Genomic DNA, 26,136 nt, shown 5'->3' on the forward strand with positions numbered 1-26,136 from the left:
GGATTATTGTGATGTTAAAACTGAAAACTGGCAACATTATTTCTAAATAACATGATCTTCAAGCTGTCACACCTGTGTCTACTCCCCACATACACATGACATCTCCCAGACCACACATCACAATCACTTGATTATTGATTTCACCTGTTCACCTCACTATATATACCCCTGCACTTCACTCACTGCCAAGTATTAGGTTGGTTTCGTCCTTCTGCACTGCTGCGTGTCCTTATGTGTGTAACAACTGGGGATGAACACGTTGTGTGTCTGTGTTGCCAAGATAGCAATGAACGTCTGAGTACTGACTGTTGTCTAAGCTTTTGTCAGTCAGTAGCGCACCTGTGTTTTTTTGACAACATTTCTCCCAAATTCCAAATAAACCTATTGTGATTTACAGAATTTATTTGTAGAAAATGAGATTGATGAAATGGCTGAAATAGATAAAAAGTTGCAGAGCTTTCAGACCTCAAATAATGCAAAGAAAACATTCATATTCATAAAGTTTTTAGAGTTCAGAAATCAATATTTGGTAGAATAACGCTAGTTTTTAATCACAGTTTTCATGCATCTTGGCATCATGTTCTCCTCCACCAGTCTTACACACTGCTTTTGGATAACTTTATGCCTTTACTCCTGGTGCAAAAATGCAAGCAGTTCAGCTTGGTTTGATTGATTATGATCATCTATCTTTCTATCTTTAGAGGTTTTAAATTTGGTAAAATCAAAGAAGCTCAACTTTTTTAAGTGATCTCATATTTTCCAGAGCTGTTCAATCTTTTAGCTGTGGCTAAAGCTAAAAATGCTACGTTAAGGAATATTCAAACCAAACGTTGCAAAACTATCTGTAAATTCTAAACAGAGGTGAGGCATTAAACACACTCAGTCATGCTACTCTTATGATATGAATGAACCCAATGAGTTGCTTTACAGGTCATGTTCTGACCCCTGGGCACAGAGCCTCTCCCTCTGGGTGTGGACTGTGTTTGTAAGGCTGAGAGCCGCTGGTATTGTGGGGCTGGCCAGCTGTGTGGCTGATGTGTTGACTCTGCAGCCCTGAGTGGCCCCTGCATTCATCCTGCTGTTTGCAGAGCACCTGGTTCCTCCCTGTTTCCAGGCCCAGACATGCAGCAGACTTCAGTCATCACTCGCTCCTTCCTTCCCTCTCTCTCTCTCTCTCTCTCTCTCTCTCTCTCTCTTGCTCTCTCTCTCTCGTTCTTTCTATGTCAAGGTCATGGTAACTTGGCCATTGAGCACCCAAATGCCTTGTTATTTGCTCTTGGTTCTCGGAGGGGCTGGTAAACGAGTGTGTGCGTGTGTTGCTGTGTGTTGTGAAGCGGTGTGGCCGAGGCGCTCCCTCTCCGGCACATTAGCCAGGCTGCTGCCTGCCTCCGCTTTGATGGTGAGTGCCGCAGGGCTCTGATCACTGTTTGGGGTTGTAATTACTCTCTGGAGGGGCCTCACCTGGCTGAGCGCTCCAGACACGCCAGGGAGGCCGAGAGACATACAGAAAGAGAGAGAGAGAGAGAGAGAGAGAGAGAGAGAATGAAAGGTATAGATACAGAGAGAATGAGACAGCTTGAGAAAAACAAGAAGATATAGAGAGACAGAAAGCTATGAGATAAAAGGAGAAAAAGAATGAGAGAGAGCAAGGAGAAAGAATACCGTATTTTTCGGACTATAAGGCGCACCGTATTATAAGACGCACTATCAAAGAACGCCTATTTTCTGCTATTTTTCCATACATAGGGCGCATCGCATTATAAGGCGCGTTAAGTGACACTAGAAAGGGTGCCTATATCAAAGTGAACAGGGGTGGCGCCATGTTTCCCTTCCCCCACCGGGGGTGGTCGCTTGCCGGTGGAGCGTCTCAGTATACAAATCTAGCTCTTTCAAAGTCAAACGAGTGCTGGATATTAATCTACACAGATTCCTCTCCTGAAAACTGTTTATTTGGGTGAGTAACGTGCTTCAGTTTATTTACAGTAAGCTTAGATTTCCAGATGTCCACTAAGGCTTGCTGCACCAGCGTTAGCATAGCTATCCGCTAGCACGCTAGCTAGTCACCTAAACTAGTAAAGTTAACCCAAACTTAAACGACAGCGTTACACTGAGTAATCCTGCGTGTTCTGGTAAGACAGTGAGATATTAGCTAGCGATTCGTCCCCCGTAGCTTGTTTTAACACTGTAAACAAGCAGATTACAGGCTGATAAAACTCACCTCTGAGAGAGTTAGCACTTAGCATCTAGCTAATGCTAGCCAGGCAAAGCAGCACAGACTTACAGGCCGATAACTCACCTCTGAACGGTGAAGGCTTAGCGATTAGCATCTAACTCTAATAATACTGCTCCAGCAGTATTAAAAGTGCTAAATTTAGAAAATACTGATCTCTGAACAGTGAAAAAGCTAGCTAGCTAAGCGGTTAGCATCTAGCTAATGCTATTGCTGCTCTGCACGGAGTGTGTGTTTACTGCTCCTTACACCTGACGGGTAAAATTTAGATAATACTGATCTCTGAACAGTGAATAAGCTAGCTAATGCTATTTGCTGCTCCAGCCTCGGAGCGGCACGGCTCTGCACGGAGTGTGTGTTTACTGCTCCTTACACCTGACGGGTAAAATTTAGATAATACTGATCTCTGAACAGTGAATAAGCTAGCTAATGCTATTTGCTGCTCCAGCCTCGGAGCTGCACGGCTCTGGACTCTGTATAGCACTGAAACTCTGTATAACGCTGCACGGAGTGTGTGTTTACTGCTCCTTACAACCTGACGAGTAAAATTTAGATAATACTGATCTCAGTGAATAAGCTAGCTAGCTTAGCGGTTAGCATCTAGCTAATGCTATTGCTGCTCAGCCTCGGAGCTGCACGGCTCTGGACTCTGTATAGCACTGAAACTCTCTATAACGCTGCACGGAGTGTGTGTTTACTGCTCCTTACAACCTGACGAGTAAAATCCATACAAAAGGCGCACCGTATTATAAGACGCACTGTCAATTTTTGTGAAAATTAAAAGTTTTTAAGTGCGCCTTATAGTCCGAAAAATACGGTATGTGAGGAATAGACAGATACAGAGAGAGAGAGTGAGAGAGAGAGAGAACGAAAGGGATAGATACAGAGAGAATGAGACAGCTTGAGAAAAGCAATGAGATATAGAGAGACAGAAAGCTATGAGATAAAAGGAGAAAAAGAACAAGAGAGAGCAAGGAGAAAGAGAGAGTGAGAGAGAGAGAGAGAAAGAGAGAGAGAGAATGAAAGGTATAGATACAGAAAACAATGAGAGAATGAGACAGATGAAGTTTGACAGGGAGATATAAAGAGACAGAAAGCTATGAGATAAAATGAGAAAGAGGAAAAGAAAGAGCAAGGAGAGAGAATAAGTCAGGAACAGACAGATACAGAGAGAGAGAGAGATGATGAAGGTGAGGGATAGATACAGAGAGAACGAGAAAATGAGACAGATGGAGAAAGACAGGGAGATTCAGGGAAATAGAGAGCAATGGGATAAAATGAGAAAGAGAATGAGAGAGAGAAAGGAGAGAATAAGTAAGGAATAGACAGAAACACACAGAGAGAGAGAGAGAGAGAGAGAGATTAAGAGAGAGCATAAAAGCAAGGGACAGATACAGAGAGAACGAGAGAATGAGACAGATGAAGTGAGATACAGTGAGATACAGAGAGAATGAGATACAATGAGAAAGAGAATGAGAGAGAGCAAGAAGAGAGAATAAGAAAGGAATAGACAGATACAAAGAGAGAGAGAGAAATAATGAAAGTGAGGGATGAATACAGAGAGAACGAGAAAGAATCAATGAAAGACTGAGACAAAGAGACACACAGCAAAATTGCAGTGGAAAGCAGGGAGATACAGATACTGTAAGAAAGAGTAAGACAGACAGAGATACATTGAAAATAAAAGAAGGAGAAAGATTCAGAGAGAAATAAAAAGTGTATGAGACACTGAAAGTGAGAAATAGAGAAAGAGGGAGATTCAGAGATAGAGAAAAGAAACAAGAACAAGGGATATAAAAAATAAGAGAAGGAAATATACAGAGAAAAACAAACAAATGTACAGAATGTGGGACAAAGAGACTGGCGGGAAAAAAGAAGGGAGATACAGAGAGAAATTAGGAGAGAGAGATAATTGAGAATTAGAATAAGAGTGAGGAAGAGTCAATGTGCAAAAAACGACCAGAATAAGGGAGAAAGTAATAACAAATCTTAAAGGAATGGAAGAGAGAAAAAAGAGTGAAATAAAAGCTTTTGCTTCTTGATAAGATTGATCATATCAGCTTCTAAGTCCAGGCTTAATAAGTTAAAAAAAACTCTGACAGGTAATGCAATGTCCTGTAACCTGTTCTCAGAGTTTTATAGACTCCGCCCCTTTCTGATAGACACACTGGCGTCAGGAAACAACAATCTCAATCCATCTGTGTGAAGATGAAAGATAAGGTCTGTGCACAACTGTGAAATCAGAGCGCTGTGCCAAACCCAGCATGGAAATGCTAGGCAAATATCAAGCGTTCTGGCTATAGGGCACTGTAACCTGCTCGTACAGATGAGCGGCAGCGTGTAAAAACAGAGAGTCGCGGGCGTTCCACTCTGCAGAGGTGCAGAGAGAGGTGGACTCCACCAGATTTAGATACTTTATTTTGGGGAAAAGCCTGAAAAGAGGCATTCAGGGTCCTGTGTAGCAAAACAAATACACTTTAACCCCTTCAAATTCTTTGTCCCTTATAAAGGCTACAGGTATAAGTGATACAAAACCCCTTTTTTCTCTTTTAATTCAGAGTATCGTTACTGTGAAAATACCATGAAATATTGCAATATTATTTTTGGGGCCATATCGCACACCCGTAGTGCTAATACAAAATCACTCTAAAAGGAAGCCTCTTAAAGGAAGCCAGTGACACCACATGCTGTAAGTAGCAAGCTTAATAGAAACACATGGTAGTTACTGCAGATCTGGTATTATAACATGTTACAACAGTATTATAAAGTGGTTGGGAGGGGTGTGGAGGTGGCAAGCTTAATAGAAGTACATGGGAACACATTACTAATGAGTGAGGAGTTACTGCAGATCAGTTAGGGCTGTACCATATCATATTGTATGCAATAATAAAATGTATTTTTTTGTTGTTGCTGTAGTGTATTCTTGATGTTTTTTTCACAGTATCGTTAACGTGAAATTACCATGAAATATTGCGATATTATTTTGAGGCCATATCGCACACCCGTAGTGCTAATACAAAATCACTCTAAAAGGAAGCCTCTTAAAGGAAGCCAGTGACACCACATGCTGTAAGTAGCAAGCTTAATAGAAACACATGGTAGTTACTGCAGATCTGGTATTATAACATGTTATAACAGTATTATAAAGTGATGTTAAACGATATTTATTAGAGTTATATAGAAATAAATCCACGAGGGAATGAGAGAAGCAGGAGCAATATGTTTTTTTGGGTTTTCAGGGATTTGGGTGGGGTGGTAGGTGGGTGGAGGTGGTTGGGAGCGGGGTGAAGGTGGTTGCAAGGGAGGGAGGGGGGGGTGATGGGGGCATAAAGTAGCCTAAAATCTATTCATGAGGTGTCAGCTTTCAACAGCGTGTTGACACATGCCTGCGTCTCCTAGGAAACCGGCGCCCAGAGCGCAGTTATCAACGCACTTCCACGGCGCGCAATTATCCAATTATCTCCCTAGCCTGAATCAGCACATCAAATCACATGACAAGAGCTTTTTTTTTTCTTCCTCCTTTTTTTGCTAGGTCCTACAACACCTCCACAATTTGCATGTAGCACTTGTCTTTCAGGTTCTCAGCCTGTCTCTCTCCTTCGTTCCCTCGCTCTCTTCTTCTTCTTCTCCGCTGCTGTCATATTTCCATTTTTTTTCTCGCTTTCTTTTTTTTTTTTTTGCTTAGTCTCGACCTGTCTCGTGCTCTACTTAAATTTCCTCCTCCTGTAACCGCCACCGCCGCTGCCACCGATTCGGGTTCAGCTTATAATACATGCAGCGAGCGTTGAACATTCGGCACGCTCTGCGTTTCTCTTTATACGGCCTACTGTTTTATCTCTCTACTGTTAATGTGGCTGCTTTTTAATTAGCCTTCTGTTCCTCCTTCCACACACACACACACACACACACACACTGTTTATTTCCAGAAGGGGTGTGAGTTCTGCCTTCAGCCTGGTAGGCCTGGGTGGAGGCGTTTTGACTCACGCCGCTGTGTTCTGGCCACGGCCATCAGACCAGCTGGAGGAGCCAGAGAGAGAGAGAGAGAAGGTCACTGACCTTCTCCTCACAGTCCAGTCTGGACTCATGAAGCCAGTGAACATCCTGGTCTTAAGCTCTGACCACAGAACAGACCTTCACTATTTTATTTCTCACAATTAAAGGAGCTTTAAATATTTTTTTGAGCGTTATTTTGGTTCCATCAAGAATAGAGCTTAGATTCTCTTTGCACCAGTAAGAGCAGAGTGTGAAGGTTCAATTAGCAGGGTAAGAGCACAGTTCTGCTCTACATATTGCAATGCTCACAACATTACGTGTGACATACCAGAGTTCAAAAGAGGACAAATTGTTGGTGCACGTCTTGCTGGAGCATCTGTGACCAAGACAGCAAGTCTTTGTGATGTATCAAGAGCCACGGTATCCAGGGTAATGTCAGCATACCACCAAGAAGGACCAACCACATCCAACAGGATTAACTGTGGACGCTGTAAAAGAAGGAAGCTGTCTGAATGGGGATGTTCGGGTGCTAACCCGGATTGTATCCAAAAAACATAAAACCACGGCTGATCAAATCACGCAGAATTCAATGTGCACCTCAACTCTCCTGTTTCCACCAGAACTGTCCGTCACCACAATACATTATTGTGGTCTAAAACAAGGTGTTTCAATTTCATTGTCCAACCCCTGTAAGCCCTGTAAGCCCAGACTTGTTGGGTTTAAGAAAATGGTCTGTGACATAGGCGTCTGTTTTTTTAATGCTATTTTTATTTTATAAAAACCTATGCTGTGATAATCACAATATAGCAAAGTAACAAATCAAACTGTGTTTTAAAAAAAAAGTTGCACAAAAACGCAGTGCACGCTCAGTGCTGTGCAGTGCAGTGCATAGCCTTATACCGTTTTTGCACTTAGACAATAAGCAAATATAGAAGATTTGTTTGTTCAGAAAGTATTTTATATTCTTAAATCACCTCTAAATTTAGATTAGAGGAAAGTCATTCAGACATCATTCTTATAAGCATTGTTTAGGTCTGTGAATCATTTTCGGAGATCTGTTCTTAATAAACCTTTTTTCTTAAATAATATAATATGCTTCTTCAGTGTTGCAATGTTAATTGACATTATTCTGAAAAGATTTCGCGGATTCAAACAGCCCGAAAATGTTTTTTTAAAATAGTGTTGTATTTTATTTATTTAAAAAAATTAGTTTCTTTGATTTTACCTAATAGAAAACCTCTGGAATATAATCAAGAGGAAGATGGACGATCGCAAACCATCAAACCACCAAACTGAACTGCTTGAATTTTTGCACCAGGGGTGGTATAAAGTTATCCAAAAGCAGTGTGTAAGACTGGTGGAGGAGAACATGCCAAAAAACTGTGATTAAAAACCAGGGTTATTCCACCAAATATTGATTTCTGAACAAAAAATTAAAACTTAATGTATATGAACTTGTTTTCTTTGTATTTTTTGAGGTCTGAAAGCTCAGACATTTCTAATTTTCATTAGTATTCATTACGTCATCTTCATACATCCCTTGTGTTAATGTATTGTAACCAACAAAGCTGAAATGAATGGCACACCGTAATTTTATTAAATACTTATAATGGTATAACTGTATCAGGTGAAGAGGAAAGTGAGTGAAAGTGTATGGGTGGCTGCTTTCCTATACTTTCTTAAAGATATAAAAAATGACACTCTGAAGAGGTAGAGAGACACAAAGAGAGAGAGAGCGAGAGTGTGAGAGAGAGTGTTGTGCTGTCAGTTGTGCTGTGTTGCATTTTCTCCTGTAAACAAGAACGTGTTTCTGCTGCTCTTCTTCCTCCCTTCCTCTGCCGCTCCGACACACTCCAGTAGTTTCTGCAAATGCTCCCCTGTCATATCAGCTAACAATGCCAGCACACCAGCACAACGGAGGCAGGGGGGGTGTAGAGGCCCAAAGCTGGGGAATTATGCAAAAGGTGGAATAAAAATACCTTACATAACCTTTTGAAGGCAGAAACAGCGTTAACTGCTCTAGCTTAGTTGAAGGCTATCAAAGTCAACACTGCTCTCCCTGAGTTTAGTCAGGAGACACTGTTGTTGAGGGGAATTATGCTGGTACTGGTTGTAACAAGTGAATGGATGGACTTCTTTATCCAAAAAATAGAAAATATGAGATTATTAAATGCATGCATTTACATACACACTAAGAAAAATAAGTACAGATGTGTACAGACTTAAAAGAGTACTTTATATTAAGGTACAATAGAGTACCTTTCAGTAAAATCTTTTTTGTACCCCTGTTTTTTTGTACCAGTAAATATTATAAACTCTATAATCAACTAAATATGTGTTAAAAACTTGATAATCCAAAATTGTCTGGCTTACAAATGAAAAAAAAAAACAGAAAAAATTATTTATTAAAAATATATATTGTTTATTAGTACAGTGATATAGATTCTGACTGTAACTTTTAGCTGGTTAAATGGTGCAAATCTGTACTTCCTGCTGTTAGGAAAGACTTTGTATTTCAGAGGAAATGCATCTGACCCTGTAAAGACCAATATTATATATTTGAAGTTAAAATTATGAAATGTGTACCTTTGAGTACAAGACAGTACTCATATCATACCTCCATTTTTCATATCTGTACTAGTAGTCGTATCAGAACTAGTTATATAAAACCAAAAACATATAATTATATGGTTAAACTGCTTTAAACGGATCAGTAAAAGCAAATAATACAATTTTAAATTGAGCTAGTTTAGTTTTATCTTCAGCATTAACCCTAAAACAGTAGAAACTTGTAAACAAATCTTACTTATGAAGCAGTGATTTTCCTAATCTACACTTTTCCTCATATTTAACTAAATATAACAATGTTTGTTTGCACTGTGTTTAAAGTAAAAGCTGTATGTAAGGTAAAGGGGGCTGCTTTTTTACTATTTACTATTTGACCTTTCTGTAATTCTCTAAAATATATCATATACCTTACTTAATTACAAATTCTAAGTGATAGAAAAGTGATAAAGGAGGGGAACGTGCTTATTCAGAAAAAATGACTTTTTTCCAAAAATGAGTATGAACAGTTTCGACACTTTATGTTAAAATCAAACAATTTTTTGATTAATTGAATTAATTGTTATGTTTAATATTTTTCAAATAAATAATAAACAGCTTGTGCATCACTTAAAAACAGCTTGTGCATCACTTTTTATTAAGTTTTTATTTTATGTTTTATGTTTTACAATATCTCCCAGCCCTCCCTTGTGTATGTAATATGTAATTCTCTAAAATATATTCTATATCATATTTTTTTTTATCATACTCAGTTAGGTAAATAAGTGTACGAGGAGTGTGGACTTTTTTTTAAATACATTTTTATACATTTTTTTATATATCACTTTTTTATATCATATTTTGACCCAGTTGGGTAAATAAGTCTTATTTTTATATATATATTTTTATAAATAACTTATTTTTATCAATGAAAAACTGAAGCTGTAGTATTTTTGGACAATGTCCTTCAGCCCTACCTTTATGTAATTATCTAAAATATCTTCTATATCATATTTTATTATCATACTCAGTTATGTAAATAAGTGTCTGAGCAGTGAGGACTTATTTTTTATAAATAAAAATCTAAAGTTTAAGTATTTTTCTCTTACAATATCACTTAGCGTTACCTTTTTAATGTTATTTTCTAAAATATATTCTATATCATATTTTAACACAGTTAGTATGAGGAGTGAGGACTTATTTTTATTATTTTTTATAAATAACATACATTTTTAATGAATAAACTGAAGTTTAAGTGTTTTTTACACTCTTACCCAGCCCTACCTTTTGAATATAATTCTTTAAAATATCTTCTATGTCATATTTTATTATTAGGTAAATAAGTGTATGAGGAGAGAGGAGCAGGCTGGGCTGTGAGCAGCGCTTTAAGGGTTAAGAGTAAAGTGAACTGAATTGTAAGAAGTTGGTTTCCAGGGGAACTATTCTTACTGTTCCAGCTGAGCTGGGCCAAACCATTCTCTCTACAGAAAGAGGGGGGGACCAGAGCGGAGCGCGCGGGTTTGAGCACGGAGCGCGCAGCTCACGGGGCGCGTAGTGAGATACGATAATAAACGCTTTGTTTAGAGGTGCGGGTTTGTGTTTTAAAGGGTCGCTCCGCTTATGAACGCTCTTTATCTGCGGTTTTCTGAGTTGTGAGGGCGCGCGCTCCCCCGCGCTCCGGCTCGGTGCAGGCGGCCCTGCCAAGTCAGTTTGAAAAGATCAGACAAAGGCAGCAGGAAGCCCCTCGGCTTGGCAATGCGTGCGAGCGGAGCGCCAGCGCGAGCCGAACCCTCCCTCTCCCTCCGTCCCGCTCCTCGCGCCTCTTCTGCTCAGCTCGCGGACTGAACCGGACCGTCACGTCGCACATCCGCGCTTCCGCTCATCCTCGCGCACACGGGTGGGTTTATACGGCGCGTGCGGAGATCTGGATATATTTATTTGTGTTTTATTCTTCGTGGGGGAAGGGGGGAGAAATGCACGACCGTCTGGATCCTCGGCTGCTTTGGAGAGGGCGATCATGTGAGGGCGCAGCGGGCAGCGCTGTGTGACCGCCAGCGATCCCCCCCATCGCGGCTGCTGAGCCCCGCCGCCGCCGCCACCGCCGGTGCTGCTGCCGGTGCTGCCACCGGTGCCGCTGATTTCAGATTGGATCAAGCTTTAAGCTTATTTTGGGGGGTGGGTGGGGGGGAGAAGGGGGCTTTTGTGTTTGAATACTACTACTGCGCACAGCCAGACACAGGATCACGTGGACGTGGAGTTTGATCGATTTACAACAGTACAACACTTACTCACTCACTTACTTTTGAAAATTCCTATTTTTCAAAAATCACGTGGATTATTTTTGTTTTCTCCTTTTTTTCCCCTTTTTTCTGCTTGTTTTTGTTCTAAGATGGAAACGCACATCTCATGCCTCTTCCCGGAGATCCTGGCCATGATCTTCAGCTACCTGGACGTGCGGGACAAGGGCCGGGTGGCTCAGGTGTGCGCGGCGTGGCGGGACGCTTCCTACCACAAGTCAGTGTGGCGAGGCGTGGAGGCCAAGCTGCACCTGAGAAGAGCCAACCCATCCCTCTTCCCCAGCCTGCAAGCTCGGGGCATCCGGCGGGTGCAGATCCTGAGCCTGAGGCGCAGCCTGAGCTACGTGATCCAAGGGATGCCCAACATCGAGAGCCTAAACCTGAGTGGCTGCTACAACCTGACCGACAACGGCCTGGGCCATGCCTTCGTCCAGGAGATCCCCTCGCTGCGAGTTCTCAACCTGAGCCTGTGCAAGCAGATCACGGACTCCAGCCTGGGCCGCATCGCCCAGTACCTCAAGAACTTGGAGGTGCTTGAACTGGGTGGCTGCAGCAACATCACCAATACTGGACTTCTGCTGATCGCTTGGGGCCTGCACCGGCTCAAGAGTCTCAACTTGCGCAGCTGCCGGCACGTGTCGGACGTGGGCATCGGTCACCTGGCTGGCATGACCCGGAGTGCGGCCGAGGGCTGCCTAAGCCTGGAGTACGTGACGCTGCAGGACTGCCAGAAGTTGACAGACCTGTCGCTCAAGCACATGTCCAAGGGCCTGGCCAAGCTGCGGGTACTCAACCTGAGCTTCTGCGGGGGCATCTCGGACGCCGGCATGTTGCACCTGTCACACATGGGCAGCCTGCGCATGCTGAACTTACGCTCATGCGATAACATCAGTGACACTGGCATCATGCACTTGGCCATGGGCTCGCTGCGCCTGGCCGGCCTAGACGTGTCCTTCTGCGACAAGGTTGGTGACCAGAGCTTGGCGTACGTGGCACAGGGCCTGTACGGCCTGCAGTCGTTGTCGCTCTGCTCGTGCCACATCAGCGACGACGGGCTGAACCGCATGGTGCGGCAGATGCATGAACTGCGGACACTCAACATCGGTCAGTGCGTGCGCATCACGGACAAGGGCCTGGAGCTGATCGCCGACCACCTGACGCAGCTGGCAGGTATCGACCTGTACGGCTGCACAAAGATCACCAAGCGCGGCCTGGAGCGCATCACGCAGCTGCCCTGCCTCAAGGTGCTCAACCTGGGCCTGTGGCAGATGACTGAGAGCGAGAAAGTGCGGTGAAACTTGCTGGTGGGGGAGGAGGTGGAAGAGGAAAAGGAGGAGGGGTAGTATGTGGGCGGGGAGCTTTCATTATTCAAAAAAAAAAAGAAAAGAAAAGCTGTTTGCACACTGTCTTACTCGCAGCTCAAACTGAAGAGAAACAGCCTGAATTGAGACTTGAGTTGAGTTGTTCATGATGCAAAAAAAAAAAAATCTCTATTATTAAAGCAGTATTCCATCCTAAAACCTTAAAAAAAGTTTATTAACCCATTTCCCATTATCAGTCCGTGCAGTGAGACACTAAACAAAAAACAAACAAACAAACAAACAAGAAGTTTGGTTTAATTCCTAACCAGTCGCAATATTAAACCTCCTCCTTCCCACATCATGGCGCCTAAATCGGTTGTTTGGCTACCTCGTAGACGTAGTAGAAACTTGTATTCTTTTAAAAAAAAAAGGAGAAAAAAGAAAAATGAAAGAGAAAGAAATGGAGATCAATTGTGCCTGGAAATACACTCCCCTCCCCCATCTCGTGTTTCTTTTTTTTTTCGCTTGCGAACAGCAGAAATGAAGCACTGGGCTCTAACTACCTTTGTTAATTTGGCCAACAAAAGACTGAAAGGGGACGAGACTGATGAGACTGGCTCAGAAACTGAACCGAATTTATGCAAAGACGGACACGAAATTACAAATCCAATGAAACCTATGAAAAATGGTTTGTATACGAGAGCTTTTCTATTTTTCCTTCCGAGTTGCGTTTGGATTCTTCTGGAGCTCGACTTGCAGGGGGCCTCGAGGAAAAAGCCTTTTTTTTTTTTTTTGAACCCGGTGCCCCCACTGCCGGCGTATTTATGCTTAAGGAGAGCAGATATTAGGTTTGTTATCTGCTGTTATTCAGAGCACTGTACTTCAAATTGAAGTGAATTTGTTTTGCCCACAGATGTCCCTTCTCTCAACCAGTTCCCGTCGATAGCCGTTTCTAGTTTTCATTGACTTGATTTTTTGGTTGATGTTCATTTTCATTTTCGCTTCCTTGTAGGTGACAGGTCAACAGCGAACGTTGGTTTTTTTGTTTTTTGTTTTTTTTTCAGTTTCGTCTTCATTTGTTAACATTTTAATTCACACAAAAGGACTTTTTATTCAAGTGATGAGTGGATAGTGGATTTATCTCTCTATTTATCTCTCTTGCTATGTCTTTCTCTCTCTCTCTCTCTCTCTCTCTCTCTCTCTCTCTCTCTCTCTCTGGGGTAAGAAGAATCAAACTCGTGTGAGGCCTGTGTAATATGATGATGTTATCGACCTGCAAACCATGTACTGAGTCCTGCTGAGAAGCTACTGTGTTTTAAATGTACTGTATGTATTTGTAAAAAAAAAAGAATCTCAAATTGTTTTATATTCTTACAGTAAACATTAAAGTTGATATTTATATAATTACAAAAGGGCCACTTTTTCTAATTTCCTAACTTGAGTTTATGGTCTTTTTAATCAGGATCATCTTTAGCTGTGTGTGCTTTTGGAGAGAAGCTGGTATTGAAGGTGATATTTTGGCATTGCGTTGAGGACCAGGTGTGTTTAACTGGTTCAGATGGGCTGATATGTGTGTGTGTGCATGTGTGTGTGTGAGAGAGAGTGTTATCCCAGAATAATTCCTCTCTGCTTGTTTTTCATGGTCGTTTATCATCCCGGGGTGTTGTGCTGTGTTTACGAGGCGCTACAAAATGGATGCTACTGCTTGATTAGGCTGCTTAGGGTGCTCGGATAATAAGGGACTCACTGCAGGACCAGGCTGGTGTTTCGTGGCTCTTCTTGGCTCTTCGTGGCTCTTTAGGGTTTTGGGATTATCGGACTGTCAGAAGCATGAGTGTGTGTATTTTGCTTGGGCTCCAAAGCATTGCACGTTGCAATTGAGACAGCTGTAATTTAGTTAGCATTGACGATACTTAACGCTGATGCTATGCCACCGTTCATAGAAAGGCATAGAACTCCTCAAATTTGCTCCGTTTGCTATTGTCTCCTGAAGTTAAGCAGCCAGGTCTGAATTTCTCTCTTTCATTCTCTTTCTCTCTCTTGCTCAGTCACGCATACCACATCTGAGAGATGGGGTTTGTCCCCCGGGAGTCTTCCTCCCCCCTCAGCAAAGCCCCCCTACCACCACCACCCTCTTCTCTCTCACACACACACACACTCTTTTAAGCATTCCTCACCGTCATTCAAAGCGTTTAAGCTTTCTTCTGTTCTCCCCCCACCCCGGTCCTCCCCAGCACACAGTGCAGAGGGAAGGGGGGTGTTGGGGGGGGTGTCGGTCAGACTGGACGGAGGCTGCTGGCTGCTTGACCGGCGAGGGAGAGAGAATTCACGGCCTAAAGGCCACTGTGATCTCTCTTTTAAAAAGCTCCGCTGAGTTTATGGTGCTTAAGAGTTTATGAGCCGTTTCTTACTGTGGTGTTTTACCATCCGCGCTGGAGTTATCAGTTATCAGCTGTTGTATGAAAACTGTTGGATATATCTGCTTGAACTTAAGTTGATGAATCTACTTTTTGCTTAAACTTAACATTTTAGTATTAAGTATTGTCCATTATTCAACAAGAATTCTGATAGGATTGATCTTGTGTATTGGTGATACTGGCGATACTATAGGTTACAGTTCAATATATCATGATATATTATTGTGATCAGATTTTTGTGAAATTGTCATAGTTTATAAAAGCATACTATCCTATTTATAGAATCTGATAACGTTAACGTTAAAGTCTCTCTATAATCATCTAGCTAACAAAATATCACCATACATCGATATACAGCTCTGGAAGAAATTAAGACATCACTTCAGTTTCTGAATCAGTTTCTCTGATTTTGCTATTTCTAGGTATATGTTTAAGTAAAATAAACTTTGTCGTTTTATTCTATAAACTACCGACAATAATGTATGTTTTAATAATGTAAAAAAAAACAAGTTTATATTCATAAAGTTTCATAAAATTTAAGAGTTCAGAAATCAACATTTGGCGGAATAACCCTAGATTTCAATCACAGTTTTCATGCATCTTGGCATCATGTTCTCCTCCACTAGTCTTACACACTGCTTTTGGATTACTTTATGCTGCTTTACTTCTGGTGCAAAAAAATCAAGCAGTTCAGTTTGGTTTGATGGCTTGTGATCATCCATCTTCCTCTTGATTATAGCTGTATATCATATTTTCTTGCACCCCTATTTCTTATTAATTTCTTCATATTTTTTTTGCAAAGTTGTATTCCCCCTAAAGCAATCTAGGGACTTTTTTCCTATTATTTTGATGGTTTAAATCGTAAAGTTTTTTGTGAAACTGTCATAGTATTTAAAACATACTATCATATATATGAACTCTAAAAAATAAGAGATAGCAATTTTTTTCCCCACATATATAACAGTGGTAAAATAGAGCTATAGTCTTTCTATAAATATTGACAAATTAACAAAATAGTGCCATACATCAATATATATCATATTTTCTTGCAGCCCTACTTTACTTATTTTTAACAAAGCTGTTTTCTCCTTAAAGCAATCTAGAGACTTTTTTCTCATTATTACGATTGTTTAAGTTGTAAAGATTTTTGTGAAACTGTCATACTATATAAAATACTTTCCTACAACTTTGTATGCAGTGATAAATGTGTTACAACATAGTATAAACACCATGTAACAGTCAGGTTTTTTAAACACAGCGTCTAACACCAGCCTTTATATGTAAACTAATAATTTTTAGAAGTGAATACTGCCTGTTTAAAAAGTTTTCATATTTTCATACATATACATATATATATATATGTATATATATGTATATATATATATATATTTTAGCAAATCTATATTTCCTGCTAAAGCAATGTAGGGACTTTTTTTTAATACAGTACCAGCTTAGATTGCACACATCATTATCTCAATGTTTTTTATTACATTTTTTTGTTACTTTTTAGCTGTTTAAAGCTCACCTTCCGTCGTTTTTTCTTTCATTTTAAAATGTCTAGTTGTGGTCTCTAGTATGAATGAATGACATGTGAGCCGTTTTTGTAAAAAAAAAAGTGCTCAGGTGTCTCTGTATAGCTCTTTTTTAATGGACTGTTTTAGGGGTGTGTCCAAAATGACCGGATTCCAGCTTTGCTCATGAATATTCATACATGCAAACAGCATGCAAATATCTCTCCTCTGATTGGCTAGGAGCACTGCGACGCCCCTCCACCGCTCTGCCGCTCACTGCCTCCCACCTCCTAACTGATGAGCGGTGATGTTGCGTCGCTTCAGCTCCGCCTCTGGGAGTTTCTCGAGCCAAGGTGGGCTGGTCTGTGAGTTTCTGCCTACGTAGGCAGAAAGATAATTCAAAATTCACCCGTTTTTCGGAGGGGGGGAGGGGGGATTTCTTTGCTTAGCTCCTGCAGACAATGGGGGCTGCAAAACAGTTTAATGTGCAGGTGTACACATTCAACTCGGAGAGACCTACTGTATTCCACAAAAAACAAGAAAAATCGGATTTTCGCGGAAGGTGACCTTTAATACAATTCATACTATTATCTTTATTTCTAGAAATTGCAATGTCTACCTTAAAGAGATTATCTCTCTATATGCCTTATATTTCTGTTTATTTTAGTCCAATGTTTTGGCACATATATTATTATTAATGCACATAATGCTGGATAATTATTTGATTTGTATTTGAACATTTTAATATTAAAACCATTTAATATTGCAATATATAGCAATATATATAAATAGCAGAACAATGTATCAGATGGTTGTTAAGAAGACGTTAGACGTTTCTCCCGTGCAAGATTTCGAGTCGTGATTCTTTATTGTTGTCGTAACACAGGTCGTAAAAAAGAGCACCGTTAAGAAACGGGATCGTCCTAACAAAAGAGTGGGCGCACTCGCAGCGACCTGCAAGGCTTCTTTTTACGGCACCTGTGGCTGAAGGTGTTGTAGACTTGCAGCAGGGGCTTTGAAGTTTCTGAGGGATCTAGGCCAGGGTGTGAGGGGGTAGGCCTGGAGCATGCTGGCTGCTCCCTTTTAGGAGACGTGGAGAGTTCTGTAAGGGTGGAGCAATGGAATAATCTGCACTCTTAAAACTGAAGAAATGAGGGAAAGCTTTTTTCTTGTTTAGCCGTAGAAAGAAAACAGTTGATTAAACACCTTCAGCAAAAAAATACAAGAAAGATATTTATCTTCTTACACACTTTTTTAAAGCTTGTTTTTTACTTGACTTGGCTTGACTTGTTTTACTATTCTATCAGGAAGAGCAAATTATGTATTTTGTTAGAAGGTATCTCCTTTTTTAATACATTTTTGTTCATGATTTCCAATTGAAGTATCGAAATAGGAATATAGAGGCTCGTTCAAACCTTGCATGACGCCAGTTTATTAGTGAGAAAAGTTGCTTTACACAAAAGAAAAAGCCACAAATCAAAAATATACAACACAATCCCTGTACCAGTCTCCAAGTTTCCATTGTTTCCACTGTGTTGCTGCTACTCTAAATACTGTTTAAGGTAGTGATACTGTTTTGCATCTTCCCCATCTATTAGGGTTATTAGGGTTAGGAACTGTAGTAGTGAAAAAATCAGAATCAGGTACTTCCAGCTACTAAAATGTTGTAGTGTAAAAGTTGAGTATTGTACGTTATAATGTAGGGCTGCCCGATTTTGGAAGTTTGCAAATGTTCTTTTTTCAATGACATACTGTATATCGCGATATTAAACAATACAGGGCTCATGATTAAAAGCGTGAATTCAGCTGTAACTGGAAATATCTGCGCTGCAAAACTGTGCTATACTGAGGTGCACAGCTTTTAGCATGTGCCCATGTTTACAAGCACGTGTCCAACCATGTGGATGGAGGCCATGCATGCGGTTACCTCATGTTACTTTGCTCTATATATTTATAGCTTTATATATATATATATATATATATATATATATATATATATATATATATATATATATAAAGCTTCTATACCAAGTAAATTTTTTAATGTTTGGGGAGTACAAACTTTTCTTGTAGAGGGCCAGAAGAGGAGAAATATATGTGCAGTCACGGGCCACAGACTCTGTAATAAGACAAATAATGAAATATACTATTTTATGTGTGTAAACTAAGAGATGAAAAGCGTTTTATATTTATATTGAGTTTGTCATAGCGACACCTAGCGTTCAAGCTTTGAATCTCACATTATAAAAACCCTGCTTAGAAGTGGGCCAACTTATATTTTATTTCTAAATTACCTCGTGGGCCACTTCAAAAAAAGGAAACGGGCCGCAAATGGTTTAAAAGCTGGTTTCAGCTATTAACTTGACAACTTAACGTGCCTTTATTTGTTAAAAGTATGTGAAAACACTTAAGAAAGTAGCTTAAACTGAAAGAAAGCGAGAGAAAGAATAAGAGAGAGAGAGAGAAAAGAGAGAGAAGGTGTAGACACATACTGCCAGCCACAGATGCCTGGAAAACGGGGAGGAATCTGTGAGTCACCGTTTGACTTTGCTCTGTGAAAAGTGAGTGTGCAGTGTGAGAGCCCTGTCTGACTCCAGCAGACGGGCACACACACCGGCTTAGCAAACACAGCACAGCACAGCACACACCAGGCCTGGATCTGGTCTGTAGAAACCTTCCTCTGTCTGTGTTCAGCTTTAAAATGCTGCTGGAGTTGTCAGCAAGTGTTCAAAGTGCCAAGTAACAAATACAATTTCTTCGTTAGCTTACTTAAGTAGAAATGTTGGTTATCTATACTTTACTGGAGTAATTAGTTTATTTTAAAGAGTACTTTTTACTTCAACACACTAAGAAAAATAATTAAATAAGTATATTTACATTGGGGCTTGTCTCTGGGGCTGTACCTTATATTTAGGTACAATAGAGTACCTTTTAGTGAAAGTCTTTTTTTAATATTTTTATTACCCTTGGTTTTGGTACCAGTAAAGATTATAAAGACTATAATCATTATCATCAACTGAATATGTGTCAAAAACTTCCAAATTCTTCCAAAATTGTCTACATACAGTCATATGAAAAAGTTTGGGCACCCCTATTAATCTTAATCATTTTTAGTTGTAAATATTTGGGTGTTTGCAACAGCCATTTCAGTTTGATATATCTAATAACTGATGGACACAGTAATATTTCAGGATTGAAATGAGGTTTATTGTATTAACAGAAAATGTGCAATATGCATTAAACCAAAATTTGACCGGTGCAAAAGTATGGGCACCCTTATCATTTTATTGATTTGAATACTCCTAACTACTTTTTACTGACTTACTGAAGCACAAAATTGGTTTGGTAACCTCATTGAGCTTTGAACTTCATAGCCAGATGTATCCAATCATGAGAAAAGGTATTTAAGGTGGCCAATTGCAAGTTGTTCTCCTGTTTGAATTTCCTCTGAAGAGTGGCATCATGGGCTCATCAGTGGAAACTGACAGGTTAAATCTCTGAGACGACTTTTTGTATCCTTCCCCTGAACAACTATGTTGAACAATCTTTGTTTTTAGATCATTTGAGAGTTGTTTTGATGAGCCCATGATGCCACTCTTCAGAGGAGATTCAAATAGGAGAACAGCTTGCAATTGGCCACCTTAAATACCTTTTCTCATGATTGGATACACCTGGCTATGAAGTTCAAAGCTCAATGAGGTTACCAAACCAATTTTGTGCTTCAGTAAGTCAGTAAAAATAGTTAGGAGTATTCAAATCAATAAAATGATAAGTGTGCCAATACGTTTGCACTGGTCAAATTTTGGTTTAATGCATATTGCACATTTTCTGTTAATACAATGAACCTCATTTCAATCCTGAAATATTACTGTGTCCATCAGTTATTAGCTATATCAAACTGAAATGGCTGTTGCAAACACCCAAATATTTACAACTAAAAATGATTAAGATTAATAGGGGTGCCCAAACTTTTTTATATGACTGTATAGTTTATTAGTTCAGTGATACTGAATTGTGATAATGTACCTTTTGGCTGGTTAAATGGTACAAATCTGTACTTCCTGCTGTTAGGAAAGACTTTGTACTTCAGGGGGAACAGATCTGACCCTGTAAAGACCCATATTAAACCTTTGAGGATACAATTATGAAAAGTGTACCTTTAAATACAAGAATGTACTTATATAGTACCTCTGTTTTTTACATTTTCACACAATTATCTAAAGTTTCTACTCCTTACATTTTAATTAAAAAAATAGCCTTGTTACTCCTATTTCAGCATTTCAGCTCATTTTCAAAAGAAAAACCCCTTATCCAGATAAATCTCTCCATCCAGATAGAGTGATAGATCTGATTGTGATTGGATGTAGAGAAGTATAAACATATACCATTCCGACTCCCTATTGGTTTTTACGCGGTTTGTCCATCACAGACGTATGTAGCCTAGTATGAAGATGATCCATCCAAACTGCAGGTGAATGTTCTGTAATGTTGTATTATAATATTTTGGAAGTAATCATCTATTGTCATTCTATTGGATGACAATCAGTTTTTACTCTGATTATGAATTATGTATGATCAGGTTTAATCATAAACCCAACTTCTCTCCTGCATGGTCTCACACAATTCTCTTTAGACCTTAAAACTATTGTCAGAATCCCTCCAGTGAGGGTTCTGTATTCAACAGGCAACCTCTCTAAGGGTTCTATACACTCTCGGCAACCTATGACCGAATCGTTTTGCTTTGCCTCCGTATGTGTCTGTGTGTGTAGCAGCTCACTCAAGCAGAACATTCCTGCTGTTTTTTTTAGCTCAAAATGATCAAACATTTGTTTTGGTTACCTGTGCATAAATATCGCATAAATTGCATACATTTTTTTTTAAACTTGCAAGATCAAGTGGCACATACCTATTAGAAACTGTGTTGTACACCTACAGCTGTAGGGGATGTTAATAGGTGGCATTACAACTTATATATTTTTTTATTGCTGTGTGTTTAAAATCACAGCTCATTTCACTGATACAGAATAAAGTCCATTTAAAACATTTATAACAATAACATGACTAGGTTAGGACGAGGTTGGCAGCAGTCTGTACAGATGTTATAAGTGTAATAACAAAAAAAATGCAAAAGAGTTTTCATACCTCAAATAATGCAAAGAAAACAAGTTAATATTCATAAAGTTTTACGAGGTCAGAAATCAATATTTGGTGAAATAATCCTGTTTTTCAATCAGTTTTTTTAAGTTTTCATGCATCTTGGCATGTTCTCTCCTCCACCAGTCTTACACACTGCTTTTGGATAACTTAAGGCTGCTTTACTCCTGGTGCAAAAATTCAAGCAGTTCAGTTTGGTGGTAAAATCAAAGAAACTTATCATTTTTGAAGTGCTCTCATTTTTTTCAGAGCTATATATGTATATTTATACACACACCTTGTTGTACTGTTGTTACCTGCTCTTAGGCCTCATAGCTCTGAGTGTGTGTGTGTGTGTGTGTGTGAGGTGCGAGTCTGCTAGGTGCCAGCTTTCCTCGGCGAGGTTGTGACAGAGTTTGACTGGTGTCATGTGACCTTGCTGGGAGTGTGAGGGCTCGGGGCTAGAGCCAGGAGGCCCAAGCTGTCGCCCTTACTCTCACACATACACTCGCGTGCACACACACACACACACACTCGCACAGAAACAAGCACGCATGCAAACATACAGAGAGGGAAGGAGCCAAGCCGTCAAAACACCCCGCAGCATAAACATGCACGCTCTCGCTCACACACGCAATCGCAGACAATCCCAAAATCCCAAAAACAAAAAGTAGCAAAGCATCAGATCTGTGTGTGTCACGGTTTGCTGCCTTCATTTAAAAGCCTTTAAAGCTGTCGAATCCTATTTTTACTTTACTTCAGGTCTGTTTATGGCATTTTAGAGGATTTATTTACCAAAAACTGTTACAATACACTGATTTTAAATGCAACATTCTATCTAACATCCTTTTTTTTACTTTATTTCAGGTCTTTTTACAACATTTTAGAGGATTTATTTACCAAAAACTGTTTTAATACACTGAATGGAAATGCAATATTCTATCTACCATCCTATTTTTACGACATTTCGGTCTGTTTGTGAGGATTTATTTACCACAAACTGTTATAATACACTGATTTTAAATGCAACATTCTATTTAACATCCTATTTTTACTTTATTTTAGGTCTGTTTACAAGGTGCAATTAAAAGGACTCTATAGACTCTATAGGTTTAGGAAATGTTCGAAGCATATTTCTGCACTGTATTGTTGCAAATATACTAATAACAAAATTGAGACAGCTGGCAAATATCAGTAACAGTAGAAAATATCATAGAACAATCGCAAAATTCCAACCAAGCTTGTTTGGTTGCCTTCATTTAAAAGCCTTTAAAGCTGTCGAACCCTATTTTTACTTTACTTCAGGTCTGTTTACGACATTTTAGAGGATTTACAGTATTTACCAAAAACTTATATATTTTTTAAAAATTATATTTATATTTGCCATAAACCAAGGTTATAATACACTGACTGTAAATGCAATATTCTATCTAACATCCTATTTTTACTTCACTTCGGTCTGTTTATGACATTTTAGAGGATTTATTTTTACCAAAAACTTTTACAAATTTGAGGACAGAACATTTTCTAGAAAATATCTTGCAAAAAATTGCAAAATCATAAAAACAAAAAGTAGCAAAGCATCAAATCTGTGTGTGTCACGGTTTGTTTGGTTGCCTTCATTTAAAATCCTTTAAAGCTGTCAAATCCTATTTTTACTTTATTTCAGGTTTGTATATGACATTTTAAAGCATTTATTTACCAAAAACAGTTATAATACACTTACTGTAAATGCAGCCTTTCTATTGAGCTGGCTTGTTTGATAAGAATCAGGCAGTGGAGATATGGCGAATGTAAATCTCAACCATTCTTTAAAGGCTGGATATGAGTCATCCAAAATCTGGCAACAAAATGCAATTAAAAGGACTCTATAGACTCTATATGTTTAGGAAAGGTTTGAAGCATATTTCTGCACTGTATTGTTACAAATATACTAATAGAAAAATTGAGACAGCAAAAAATAGCAAAGCATCAGATCTGTGTGTGTCACGGTTTGTTTGGTTGCCTTCATTTAAAAGCCTTTAAAGCTGTCGTATCCTATTTTTACTTTACTTCAGGTCTGTATATGACATTTTAGAGGACATACAGTATAATACACTAACTGTAAATGCAGCCTTTCTATTGAGCTGGTTTCTTTATTAAGAAATCACAACCCTTCTTTACAGGACGGATATGAGGCATGCCAAAGCCTTTGATTTACTTCAGGTCTGTTTACGACATTTTTGAGTATTTATTTACCAAAAACTGTTATAATACACTTACTGTAAATGCAACATTCTATCTAACATCCTATTTTAACTTTATTTCGGGTCTGTTTACGACATTTTAGAGTATTTATGTAACAAAAACTGTTATAATACACTGACTGTAAATGCAACCTTTCTATTGAGCTGGTTTCTTCGCAGCAAGATGCAATTAAAAGAACTCTATAGACTCTATAGGTTTAGGAACGACGTTTGAAGCGTATTTCTGCACTATATTGATGCAAATATACTAATAGGAAATTGAGACAGCTGGGGAATTTTTTGGTAAGAACATATTGTAGAAAATATTGTAGAACACTTGCAAAATTCCAGCCAAAATTGTTTGTTTGCCTTCATTTAAAAACCTTTAAAGCTGTCAACTCCTATTTTTACTTTACTTCAGTTCTGTATATGACATTTTAGAGGATATGCAGTATTTTCCAAAAACAGTTATAATACACTGACTGTAAATGCAGCCTTTCTATTGAGCTGGTTTCTTTACAGGACGGATTTGAGTCATGCAAAATCTCGCAACAAGATGCAATTAAAAGCACTCTATAGACTCTATAGGTTTAGGAACGACGTTTGAAGCGTATTTCTGCTCTGTATTGTTGCAAATATACTAATAAACCTTTGATGCTTAGTGATATCATAAGTAGTATTGGTGAGGATTGAAAGGTTTTAAGCCTTCCTGGATTCTTCTAATTGTTATTTAATAAATGTAATAATGTATTGATTGTCTCTAGAGTACAAGTGTTGTATTCTATATTTTATAAATGTTCATGTTTCAGTATCAAAATCAGCCTGGAATGTTAAAGAAACCAGTTATTCACACCATTTACACTGAGTAATGTTCAGTAATCTGACTCCACTTAGTTAAACTCTCTAAAAACAGGACAAGATCCTTTCACTGGTCATCATATCAGTTTTTCCTAATGCACACACACCCATGCATGCATGCACGCACATGCAATTCCCCTCGATTAACTCGTCTTTCTTCCTGTTTTATTTCCTCTTCTCTTTTTTTTCGAAAGCGCAGAGCTTCAGCCAGCCTCGCGCCGGTTTTGCCCCATTGTGCCGATTGGATTAAGTGACGGGTACACATGTACCCTGCTGTATCCACTTTCATATGCAGCGTAACGCTACACCCGTGCAGCGCTCAGGAGGTCCACGCATGAAAGAAACTTAAGTGCTGGATTCAAAATACCACAACATAACAATGGGCTTTTTTAGGGGGAAAAAAGACAACCTGTAATTGGACGCTTCTCTTTAAACTAGCCATTTCTAGCTTAATCCCTGACCTGAAATGGTGGAGCTGACTATAGCGCCTGAACCGGGAGAGAGGGGGGGGGGGGGGGGGGAGCCGTTTCAATAGCGGATATATCATTTCAGAGTAGTGTTACATGTCTTGGAAAAGGCCTCTGACAGGGCGGTGGCTTCTTTTGTCATTTACAGTTTTTTTATTTCCCTGAAGGATGCTGTTATTAATATACTGTATATACAGCTTCATAAAAATTAAAAGAGCACTTAAATTTTCTGATTTTACTATTTTCTAGGTATTTGTTTGAGTAAAAGAAACATTATTGTTTTTATTCTATAAACTACTGACAAAGCTTTCCAAATTCCAAATAATCATATTGTAATTTAAAGCATACATTTAAAAAGAGTTCAGAAATCAATATTTGGTGGCTTCATGCATCTTGGCATGCTCTCCTCCACCAGTCTTACACACTGCTTTTGAATGACCTTAAACAACTCCAGAATTTCAGCTTTATTTCAAGACTTGTGACCATCCATATTCCTCTTGATTATATTCCAGAGGTTTTTAATGGATTTCAGGTCTGGAGATTGATTGTCAACTTATTTGATTGTCAGTCAGCAATCGCATGATGGCATTAAGTGACCTACAAAAATAATGGCAAATGCCAAAACAAGTAAAATAAGCTATTTGCCATTGGCAGAAAGGATTTAGCTAAAGGAAGATATTATTATTGTATATTGTATATACAGCTCCAGAAAAATTTAGAGAACATTTAAAATGCACAAAATCATCCCTGATAATTTATCTGATTTAGTTATTTATAGGTATATGTTCACGTAAAAGAGACATTGTTGTTTTTATTCTATAAACTACTGACAAAATGTCTTTCAAATTCTACATACAAATGTCATTATTTAGACCATTTATTAGCAGAAATGATCACTGATGAGAACTGTCAAAATAATATATAGGATGCAGTGCAATATTTGTTGGATTAACCCTGATTTTTAATCACAGCCTCTCCTCCACCAGTCTTACACACTGCTTTTGGGTAACCTTACGCCACTCCAGAATGTCAGCTTTTATTAACAGCTTATGACCATCCATATTCCTCTTGATTACATTCCAGAGGTTTTCAGTGGATTTCAGGTCTGGAGATTGCCCATCATTGTATTTGAATTTCATTAAGTCACCTACAAAAAGAAT

General features: G+C 39.1%; 2 protein-coding genes across 2 annotated transcripts in view; one reads left to right on the forward strand and one right to left on the reverse strand.

The window, feature by feature from the left end:
• Positions 1 to 26,136, reverse strand: part of wnt5b (wingless-type MMTV integration site family, member 5b) — a 150,692-nt gene that overhangs the window by 38,144 nt on the left and 86,412 nt on the right. The window lies entirely within an intron of this gene.
• On the forward strand, positions 10,430 to 13,758 carry fbxl14b (F-box and leucine-rich repeat protein 14b). The gene has a single exon (XM_007260567.4). The coding sequence runs from the start codon at positions 11,157 to 11,159 to the stop codon at positions 12,357 to 12,359; it is 1,203 nt and encodes a 400-aa protein (XP_007260629.1). The 5' UTR covers positions 10,430 to 11,156; the 3' UTR covers positions 12,360 to 13,758.

The sequence above is a fragment of the Astyanax mexicanus genome, chromosome 2 (assembly GCF_023375975.1).
Source record: "Astyanax mexicanus isolate ESR-SI-001 chromosome 2, AstMex3_surface, whole genome shotgun sequence".
NCBI classification, from domain to species: domain Eukaryota; kingdom Metazoa; phylum Chordata; class Actinopteri; order Characiformes; family Acestrorhamphidae; genus Astyanax; species Astyanax mexicanus.

Excerpts from the sequence above, each read along its gene's own strand:
- fbxl14b (XM_007260567.4), top strand. The coding sequence starts at position 11,157 with ATGGAAACGCACATCTCATGCCTCTTCCCGGAGATCCTGGCCATGATC.